Here is an 11,908-nt window from a genome sequence, read left to right as displayed (position 1 = left end):
ATCCATTGCATTATCTCAGAGGGTCAAGGTGACTCAGAGGCTGGAAAACAAACATTTGTGTGGTATCCCTTGTGTTCTCTCTGGGTCAAACTATACCACAAACACATTTGTTTTAGGGCCTCCGGGTCATAATGACCCTGAGATTACAGTAGGGTTAAAACCCATTCTTGTCTCCATCCAATTCCTCTATGTTGACATCCCTTATACTCTTACTAGCAGCCTGTGTCACAAATCGCCCACTTCTCCAAGTGCACTGGTTTACAGTACACGTTAAGACAGTGCACTTACTTGCCCAGTGCACAAATTTGGACATGTAGTACTGTCTCAAATCAAACACCGAAATTGACTTCTTCTACTACTTTTTAACGCTGATTGCAACCACCTGTTGGAACTCTATCGCCAACCCTTGTCAGCGCTTTTTACCAATTGAAACACGTTATCAAGTTGTGTACATAGATGGCGCCCTTAAGGGTGGAAATTGTCCATCGATCCACATTCAGTTTTTTGGCCATTTTTATTATTATTGAGTAATCATTGCGCACTACATTATCACACACTGCTCATTGGGATACACTTGTGAACTCAAAATATCAAGTGTAAGTGCAGACAGAGCCAGAGGCTCTGTATGGTTGTCATCAATGCTACCTAGCTTAGCACAAAAACTAGCATCTTAATATGTGACTATTTGGACATTTACATTAATCTACTTGACAAACCTTTTGTCAGGCCACTGAAATGATTTGGGCCTTGAGCTCGGCATACTGTAGGTGACAGAGAGCAATAATATACAGTACTGTGGGAAAAAAATACATAAATAATAAAATTAAATTTGTGCCATAAAATAATGTCTATTCGCTCGTCTGCACTCTCAGTGTGCTTTTGTATTTCTTGCTGTTTGATTCTTTTTCTTTTTTTTCAGTCAAACCTGCATTTCCGCTAGAAGCAGCACCTGAAGCAGGATGAGGATCAGCTCCTCTTGAAAAGTAGAATGCTCTAGTTGATATATCTTGAGGTTTGGTTTGAGATCAACAGATGGACTGCTATGGAAAGTCTCAATACGTTGATCCTGGCACAGTGGAATTCCAGGTCCTCAGAGACACCGTTGATCTACTAAACCATGCAGGAGAGTCGTTGCTAAGCACCAGGTCCTGCTCTATAGGAGGACAGGAGGGAGCATTATTAAAGCGATGGTGCTGCCATGGTCGTCTCTCTCTCTCGAGGAAAGCCTTTGAAACAGCTTTAAGAGTCGAGGCTTGTTATTTCCTCGTCACCATGATTTGTGGTTGATAAAAGATTTTGGTTCTAATGAGGATCTGATTGTTATCTTACCGAGGGTCATGGCATAGGATTATGAGAAGATGACAGAAAAACTGAAATCTGTTTAGGTCAGGTTTAAAGTAAAAATGAGTGATGAAGCTTCATGAAGCAGTGTCATTATTTCCAGAGTCCACTAGATGGCGGTCTGTACACTATTTTAATTTGTTTTGAACAACTGTTCTAATGAAACATCACATCATTTTTAAACTGATGGCGCCACCTACTGACCTCTGAACAACATCACACTGCTTCATGAAGCTTCACCAGCCCATCAACAGTAAAAAATGGTCAGATTAGACGTCATTTGAACCGACAAGTCCAGGAAAAACACTTATCTTATGCATTAAGGGTGAAAAAAACAACATGTTTTTTTAGACTTGTGTTGAGACATTATTTGAGTTTTTGAAACTCTAAAAGAAAATGACTATAACCAAATTGGCTTGTACGTTTAAAAAACTATAACGAGTGATTGAGGTTCATCTTTTTTTTTAATTTCTCAAGTCATTTGGATACGATGAATCAAAGTAAGACACATTTATCTCTTAATGGGATATAAGCACTTAGATTTCAGTCTTCAGTTTGGATTTATTGGAATTAAGTGTAAATTAGTCAAATTGTGTGATTCAGGTTTGTCCAGTACTTTTGTCAAATTAAAAAAAAAAAAAGAAGATAGCTAAAACAAAGATACAATTTTTCAAGATGCACAATAATTACCAAACGTCATTGGAGACACAATTTCTATATCCATGTCATTTTCTTCAAAGTGAAAATGAACAAAGACAATTTGAGTTCAGCTTATCTAGATTTGAACCAGCAACTTCATACACTATAGTCATTGTTTCTACCCAGTATTAGTAAATGAAATGAGATGTTCTTACACCTAAATATTGCATCTGAAGGTATGCGATGATGATCGTACTCTGAAACACAAGCAAGTCTTTTCTCTCTCTTGTCTATTTCATGATGAGGTGGATGTTGTTTCTCACTGACAAATCTTGTACTGAGGATGAGCACACATCCCAAAATATACAGCACAGGTGGGAAAAAAAAACCCTAATCTAACCCTATTACAGTCTGGATTAAAGCTTCCTTTAAATGACTGTTTTATTTACTTTTAAAAAACAGTTTTCAGGTGGAGCTCTTGTCTTCCCTTTTATTAAATAAATCAATTTATATTTTTAGAAAGTGTTAATTAAATGCCCTATATGTAGCTGTTAAATATATCATCTCTGGCTCCCCCTAGTGTCAGAATAATGTTAGCTTTACGTCTTAAAATTCAGATTTATTCAGCTTTTTTCATCTTTTGCTTTTTTCTACATCTTTCAAGAGGTACTACGTGAGTCATGCCTGTTCAGAATTAAACCAATTATTACGGAAAAATATGGTGGGAATAAAGTCAAAATATTACTTATTGTTGCTTTACTGAGTATGAATGTGTTTATTTGTTTTTTATTTTGCAAACAGTGAGGGCTATATTTTATAAGTTACATAACTGTGGGGCAGACGTGAACCGAGTCGGACTCTCGGAGGGAAATAGACAGCAACTATCAGACCGTGAGGAACATAAATTGGACTTAGATCAGTGGGGTCCAGTGAAGACGCAGCCGTGTGTTCTGGCCCGGGTCAGCGTGCCCACGGACAGGCTGACACCTGCACCAGTTGGATTCACGAGGAAGGTGACAGCTCCGCTTCCATGCTTTGGACCATCGGAGCAGCTCGGCCCCCTTGATGAATCCTAGACCGGCTATTTATCTGACACAAGGAGCCGCTTGTGCTGCAGCCACCAGCTCTGGCTGCCAGAGCCCTCAAGTGTTAAGTGGCCTTCTTGTCGAGCAGCAGCGTCTCCCGTGGCTGGACCCAGTTTAGTCTGAGTCTAACCGTGGGGGAGGGTTCGGGTCAGCACCGACGTCTGACAGTTCACTACTCACAAAATCCAAACAAGCAAGCGTTTGTTTACGTAGAAAAACTCGCTGGTTTAAATAAACTTGGATCTTGAATGAATGTCTGCAGGAGGTCGACGATGAATCACCAAGATTTGATGATTTTGAGAAAATGTTTTCCATGTAAGTATGTTTTTCTTCTCGTACTTCATTTAAATTGTTATCGGTTGTTGCAAAACAGTTCTTGATATTTCAAATCCCAGTCACTCCTCAAGGTTTTTCCTATCAAGGTGATTCAAACGATCTAAAGGCAGAAACACAATGGCTACTACGGTTATTACGGTAGCCTCCGGCACTTATGTTTTAAACACAATTCCAACACTTCTTGATGTATTACTTGCACTTTTATGATGAAGGTAGAACTAAACTTAATGTGCACAGCGGCTGTGATGAGTTCACTGAGAGGAAGCGGGAGCAGTATTGTGGAGTGTTTATTTAGTTAGAAAGTCATCAGTAGGCTTGTTGTTAATATTAATAAGGTAAAAGTTCAAACTTCTCTCATTTTCTACTCACCCTCATGTGTAATAAAGGTTGGGATTCTTTTCAGAGTAATCTGAGCATCAGTCTCTACGTTAAAATGGGCTTCCTTTTATGCCTATAACTCTAAAAAGGAATGGATTATTCCCAACCCTTAGTCGAAATGAGGGTGATTATAAAATTAGTTTGAATTCTAGCTGAACTATCACTTTAAGTATGATATGAGTGTCAGTCAGCGAGAAAGAGAAGACAACCTAGGCTGACAAGAAGCTTCATGAAGCAGTGTCATTATTTTCAGAGTCCACTAGATGGCGGTCTCTGCCCTATTTTCCTTTGTTTTGAAACATCACATAAAACATCTAATCAACATGACACTGCTTCATAAAACTTCACCAGCCCATCACTACAGATCAGTCCTAACACACAGACTAAAAAACATCAGACCACGGCACTTAACAATTAGCAAAAAAAGAAAAATGTAAGGCCAAGAAAGAATGTCTGCTATTCAAATAATCAGCTGAGATTACTTTTTCATATATGATGTATGTATTTTTATTTATTTATTTATTACACACCAGGTCTGTGTAACTGTATGATGATGAAAGTGTAATGTATCATGAAAAACATACAGTTATAGCACTTTCTAAAAAAAGATCAGTCCATAGTCATCCAGACCCAAATGAAGCTGCTTGAATAAAAGGGTTGTAAAAGTTTACAATGAGGTTAGAACCGCTCCAGGCTTTGATTGCTACCTTCTTAATGGATCGTTAGACACGGTTAAGCTTTGTTTTCTAACCTCGAACATGCCCTTCACTTTGAACAACCTTTTTTTTTTGAGGATTAGCCAACAACAAGAGCATTTTACACAGAAATTGTGCAGCAAGTTTTGTAACTTTTTTGATTCACCCATTAGATGCCAGTCTGATCTCTCTCTCTCTATTGTGAAGTATTCAGAAACTGTCCTCAGTTCTGACTTCCATAGTTTCCTCTGCAGAGACGAGGTTGAAACTGCGGGAAGTTGTCATGATTTTTATCGTCTTTCAATTGAACCAGTTTCTTTTGTTGAATCTCACGCTCCTCCAGGGAGGAGGATGAATTATAAATGTGGCGCTGTTTGATCTCTGAATTCGACAAGTTGTATGAAGCCAAATTAATAAAACTTTCTTTATCCGTTGATACTGATGCTTGATAGAGTTTGAGAATCTTGCGCTAGATGAGTTACGGCTTTAATGCTGTGAAGCGAAAGTGCTCTTGTGGGACACAATTTCTTCAACCCAAACGGGTCAAACTTTGTGCAAATCCTTCATCGTCTGATCTGGAAATAGCAGTGCAGCAGGGAGTGGTGGCTACATGTTTTTATGATGTCTGACTGGCCTACTTCTGGGTGAGCGCTCAGGTCCCGGCCAAGCGCACCTCATGACTTTTTTTTTGTTCTTCCTCTGACTGTCACATCTCTCTCGGAAAAGTGTGCCCATTCTTACATGTCACTTCCTGTTTAGGTACTGTAACATTGCCGAGCTGGTGATTACGAAAAAGGGAAAGTATTTTGAGGAACAACATTTTCAATTCACTTCTTCACACCAAGAATGCTTTAATCAAACAGATGTGTTGAAGATGTAAATAAAAACCCTTGATTATTAAACATTACCAAGAGTGTTGGAATCATTAAAAATATATACAAAAAGAAGAGATGCGCTGTTCAATTAACTGATCCTGAAAAAGCTGAAAAATAACGGACAAAAATCATAACAAAAACTAGAAAGATTGACAATATGAGAACACAACTAAACTATGATAGAATCAGTACAAAAAACACTTTTTAGATTATTTTATATCCATTATTGCTCAAATGATCAGTAATTATAAATAAAATACATGATTAAAAAAACCAACAACTAAATATAGAAGACATTCAGACTTAAAAAAGGGTTATTCGATTGTGATTTGATAATAAAATAAAATGATACAAAGTGAATACAGTGCATGTTTTTAGCGGTATTTCCCAATACCTTTAGTCTATAACTATGACTACCACCTCTGTCACTACCACAACAAATATTTCCATTATCTTATATCAATGAGATACCTCTTAAAAAGTCTAAAATAATCATTATTTCCGATACTATATAAATACAAAATAGGCATAACTACAAATAACCCCTGTTGAGTTTCTTACAAATTGACATTTATTAATTATATTCACTTAAAAAGATTAAGCAAGATATTGGTCACTTGTTTAAGTGAGTCTCATTGTTTGTTTTACAATTTAAAAAAAAAAATCTTTATATCTTTCATTAAAAAAATCACGTCATAACACATAGGGTCATAACTAAACAATGACAGAGGGCGGCGCTGTTTCTTATTTTACGTTTATTCACGTCACCTTTTATTTCCAAAACAGCGGTGAAAAGACGCCAGTTAAAATATAAACCATGACAAGAATAAACAATAAGATTGTTATTTAAGTTAAATCATTTGATTTGCAATTTTTGATATGTAATTAAAAAAAAACTCAATTGTATTCACCTAAAATCTAAACGTTGTGTCTGATATAGTTACGGTTTAGAATTTGTCAATAAAAATATATAAAGGAGAGAAAAAAGGGAGAAAAGAGTGTGTGTGGAAAGAGTGTGTGTTCGTGTGTGTGTGTGTCGACACCACCCTGTTCTGCCAGAGAGGGGGCGGAACAAGAGGAAGGGTGAGAGAGGAGCAGTAAAGAGGGAAGAGAGTGTTTCAGCACCGCGGACAGCTCCCGGTGAACCACCAGAGCTGCCTCCTCTGATTCTCCTGCAAATATTCGGATTTTTTTTCTAATTTCTTACAAAGTCAAGATTGGAATCCTGGTTCCGAAGCTGTCGGGATAACATCAGTGACGTTTTTCGTACCAAGTTTCTGGTCAAGACAAGACACTTGATCCAGAAATATCAGCTGGTTTTCACTGGATTCTTTTAAAGAAAGTCTTTGAAAAAAGGAGTTGGAAACTTCATTTCGTTGGATTACATCAAAGCTCTCTCCGTTATGTTTCCACACAGGGGATGGAAGTCCTGCTGACGCAAGCGTGTGCGAGACTCACGCACGGATAGTTTGCCTATTTGTACTTGAATATCGAGCAAAGACTTTCTTCAGCTCACGGACAGGCGGGTTGATCGTAGTCATGGATCGATGACCTTGAACTTCAGCTGAGACAACTCTGGTTATCTTTGGACATAGAAGAAAAAAAAAAAAGAAGGTTCTAACGATGGCGCTGAGCGTGAACTGTCGGACCACTAAAGAGCAGGTGTCGGTCCAGAACAGCTTCCCAGATGTGGTGGAGTTGAACGTGGGCGGACAGGTTTACTACACGCGTCACGCAACTTTAGTAGGAACGTCGAGTTCCCTCCTGGGCAAGTTGTTCTCCAAAAAGGACGTGTCCAACGACCTGGCCCGGGACCCCAAAGGTCGCTACTTCATCGACCGGGATGGGTTCTTGTTCCGGTACGTGCTGGACTACCTGCGGGACAAACAGGTCGTCCTCCCGGACCACTTCCCGGAGAGGGGTCGGCTCAGGAAGGAGGCGGAGTACTTCCAGCTCCCGGACCTGGTGAGGCTCCTGAGTCCCGACGAGCTCAAGCAGAGCCCGGAGGACTACCACTCCCACAGCGACTACGAGGACGCGTCCCAGGGGAGCGACCACCGGCAGTGCCCGCCGCCCTCGCTGGTCCCCGCGGACCGCAAGAGCGGCTACATCACGGTGGGGTACCGGGGCTCGTGCACGTCGGGCCGCGAGAGTCAGACCGACGCAAAGTTCCGGCGCGTGCCTCGGATACTCATCTGCGGGCGCGTGGCCCTGGCCAAAGAAGTTTTTGGGGAGACCTTGAACGAAAGCCGGGACCCCAACAGGACCCCGGATCGCTACACCTCCCGTTTTTACCTGAAGTTCAAGCACCTGGAGAGATCCTTTGACATGCTGTCCGAGTGCGGCTTCCAGATGGTCGCCTGCAACTCCTCGGTCACCGCCTCTCATGTCAACCAGCACACGGACGACAAAGTCTGGTCCAGTTACACCGAATACGTCTTCTACCGTAAGTAACTGCTGGCCGGGCCCACCCATTAGGCGAACTAAGAATCTGTCTACTCTCTATGTTCTTGGTTGCAACCTGGTCTGTGCAACACAAGTTACCTCTGACACTGAGTAGATTTTATTGATTGTATTGTTTCGTTTGAGGCCCTTGGATGCACATGTCCTTTTTTATTTTACTGTAATAATGTTGCTTATTTTAACACTGTGGCAGCAAACCTGTGAAAAAAAAACATTCTGTGGCTTGGGATACATTAGTGGAACAACTTGGAAGTGTTTCTCATGGATATATTTATTCATAAAATGTTTGCAGTTGAAGTTGCAGTAAATTATTTAATCACAGAAACAAATTTTAAGCAACAATACGTAAGATTTTGCAGATTGTTTCTGGCTTTCGCGGGTGTCAGTTTAGCTGTGTCGTGCAACCTCCGTTGCCAATACGGCATGTACCGTATTTTTACTAGTGATGGTCTGATGAAGCTTCATGATACAGTGTCATTATTTTCATAGTCCACTAGATGGCGGTCTCTGCAATATTTTCCTTTGTTTTGAACAACTGTTCTAATGAAACATCACATCATTTTTAAACGGATGGCGCCACCTACTGACCTCTAAACAACATGACACTGCTTCATGAAACTTCATCAGACCATGACTAATTTTAACCCAGTTGGTGTGAATCTCAGGAGACTTTAGGTTGTTCTGTGAGGATCATCTTAGGTCGAGTGGAACCTCATCAGAGGTGTTTTTCGTGTCTCTCTGCTCGTGGTTAGAAGCATCTTTAGCTCATCATCTGGTTTGAAAAATGTATATCAGGAGATGTTTAAGTTTAACTGACAGTTTCAGATTTTGTTAAATAAATTATAAAACGTATTTTTTATTATTATATCAAGTATGAGGAAAAGTCTGCGATTTAAAAAAAAAGAGAAAAGAATCTAAGCCATTAGACAAGTAAGGACTTTGACTGATGGAAAGAAATGTTAATTCGATTGAGATAAAAAATATATATGAACTTATTAACTACATGAGTAAAAAATCTGAATTTGGAGGAAAAAAGCAATAAAATATAAAACCAATAGAAACTTATAGGGGTCGCGGGGGGGCTGGAGCCTATCCCAGTTTCTTTGGGCAAGAGGCGGGGGACACTCTGGACAGGATGCCAGTCGGTCGCAGGGCACACAAAGACACACAACCAATCGCATACACACTCATATCTTTAGACAATTTTCCCCAAGTTCCCAATGAACCTCCTGCGAGAGGAAACCGGAGTGCCTGGAGTAAACCCACGTAATACAAGGAGAAAATACAAACTCCACTCAGAAGAACACAAGTTGCCTCCCTCCGGACCAGGAAGTGAACCGGCAACCTTCTTGCTGGGAAGCAACTGTGTACCCACTATCTTTTTTTTTTTTTTTTATTAATATTTTGAATTAATAACATTTTTTACACTCGGGAATTTAATAAAGAAAACATGACTGAAAATGTAGCAAGTTAAAACAAACAAAGAAACAAAAGGAACAAAACTGTGGCAAGTAAGAACAAATCTTGATTAAGTCGAAGCAAAAACTATGTATCAAAAGAGAAAATGGCATAAAATGTAAAACACAATCTAAATCTAAAGATAAAGAACATAGATCAAAGAAAAATAACAAAGATGACCATGGAATATCGTCTTTTCACTTCACTCCTGCCACCAAACAGAATTAAATGAACTAAAAGCACGAGGAATGAATGAGTCCCTGAGTCTATTAGTGTTTCATTTGGGGAGGAGCATTCGTGCTCGTCATCATCCATGATGGACTGTAGTTTGTGGAGATCTTTTTACTTGGACGTCAAATATTAGATAAAAATGAATTGAAAATGTAATCACTAACAACCATACAATCAGAAACTAATCCAAAAATGTTTATCCGACAAAAAACATGCAGAAAAATCATAGGATCAAAGGTGATTAAACAACAATTCAAAAATATAGAATCATTTTGACGAAAAACACTTGATGGACATAAAATTGACGTAAGTAAAAATAAGTATTTCTGGAGCGACTCACTTGGGCTCTTCTGTTTTACTCCCCTGCAGCTCAGGTAGCTGAACCACGAGACATAATTGGGTCAAATCCAAAATGTTTTTCCTCATATCAAACCCAAACATCTTCATATTTCCAGCTCGCAGCGTTCACTCTTACAGCAGGTTGCAACATTCAGCTTCTCCTTCGACAAGTATGAATCTCACTCGTCCCCTCTCGGCCAAGTCTTTAGAGCCATGATTCGTCAATCTCTTGCTTCTTCTTATCAGGGAGCAATTTTCTCCTCCACCTCCTCCCTCCTCTCATCCATCTCATCCCCTGCTCTTCCCGTCCTGCCATTTCCTGAATCCTTTAAAGCTGACATGTTGACAGTTACGAGACATCATCGCATCGTCTACATCTTTCCTGATAACATCGATGATGCAACTTTTGCTATTAATAACTTTGCATTAAAAGCAACTCAGCCAACAGACGAATAATCTTTATTTTTGGAAAATGAAAGTTAGTCATCATGAAAGAAAAATCTAGGGATTCCTACTAAATCAATACTAAATTGAAAACATTAAACATTTTCAAGATGATTGATTTTTAATCCAACATAAAAAAGCATTTCCAACATGTATAATTCCGAGAAAATTATTTATTTAAATAAATTTCTTCCTTCAATTTCACAGTTGATTTCCAGACATATTTACTTCCTTGTTCAGTTGCTAACATTACACTGCATATGTAGCTATCATTTTTTACTATTTTTCCATTATTTTTTCCGGGTAATAAATAACTTGTCAAGTCAAATTATCTTTACAAAAAAACATAAATATATTTTGAAGTTATAGTTTTTCTTATTCATTTTTTCCATACAGTGAAGTTCCCAGGAATATAAAATAAGAAACAAAAGAAAAAGGCTTTTCACTTAAAAAAGAAGTACAAATGCAGTGTAAGAATGAGAAAACCTTTTTTGGCCAGTATTATAAACACAAGACATGATTTTTAACAGTGATGACTGTTGATGATAAAAACAATTAAATAAATATACATGAAATAAAAATAGGATGAAATAAATAGAGTAAAATGAAACAAGATTAGGTGGCATATAAAATAGACAATTAATAAAAATACATAAACAAATAATTATAATAATAATTGGAAAAACCTACAAAATAATTAAAAAAATAAAAATAAAGTAAAATAAAATAAAATAAAATAAAATAAAATAAAATAAAATAAAATAAAATAAAATAAAATAAAATAAAAATAATATTAATATTAATGCTAAGGTATTATATAAAATGACCAATTAATACAAATAAATAAACAAAAAACTATAAAAATGATTGAAGGAAAATAAAATAAAATAAAATAAGTGACCCTATGCTAACATGGTGTATAAAAATAAGAAAAAAGAATAATGTAGTCATTAAAAAACAAAAGTTTTATATTAAATGTTGGTTTGAGGTCTTATATACCACTTAAACTACTCATATAAAAACTCAAGTATTTGGTATTATGCTTGTCATTTTTCATGTCCACTTTTAAGTATTTATGTGTCAAAATGTGTATTTTGTATTTATTTTTACACATCATAGTGTATTTGGAGAATAGAATATATTTTTTTAAATCATCTTGCCAATAAAACATCATATATATGTAGCATTTTTCCTTATTTTACAACCAACATTTCTGCTATTTTTGTTTTACACAAAACACTCCTTCATTATTTAGATCATCTGTTTTTCTGTTTCAGTTATTATGAGAAAGAATGAAACCTGTAACAAAGCAACATGTAAATTCAACCACAAATGTTCTCGTCATAAAAAAAAAAAAAAAACCCGTCAGTGACAAACAAACGCACCATTGTCTTGTCTCCTTCACACTCAATGTTTCAGCGCTCACACACTTTGCCAAGTACACGCTGAAATTTATCAAACACTTGCAAACAACACTAAACCATTATTTGGGTCATGACTGGCGTCTCCTTGGCAACTGACACTCCAACAACTTGTGGAAAATCTATTTCTCTCTCCGAATCCCACAATCCCAGAAGAAAATGACTTTGCTGCTGCATGATTGTGACGGAACAATGAGGGATAA

At 37.8% G+C, this 11,908-nt stretch overlaps 1 protein-coding gene across 1 annotated transcript in view; it reads left to right on the top strand.

The window, feature by feature from the left end:
- Window positions 1–6,486: 6,486 nt before the first annotated feature.
- The window catches only part of kctd16b (potassium channel tetramerization domain containing 16b), an 87,880-nt gene continuing 82,458 nt past the window's right edge, over window positions 6,487–11,908 (top strand). Inside the window, exon 1 of the mRNA XM_087806924.1 lies at window positions 6,487–7,795. Coding sequence (XP_087663050.1) covers window positions 6,973–7,795 — 823 coding nt within the window. The 5' untranslated portion in view covers window positions 6,487–6,972. The remainder of the gene's footprint in view (window positions 7,796–11,908) is intronic.

Source organism: Callionymus lyra, chromosome 14 (genome assembly GCF_982586985.1).
Source record: "Callionymus lyra chromosome 14, fCalLyr1.hap1.1, whole genome shotgun sequence".
Lineage (NCBI taxonomy): Eukaryota > Metazoa > Chordata > Actinopteri > Syngnathiformes > Callionymidae > Callionymus > Callionymus lyra.
The sequence above is the reverse complement of the archived record's forward strand: the minus strand, read 5'-3'. Positions and strand labels throughout refer to the sequence as shown.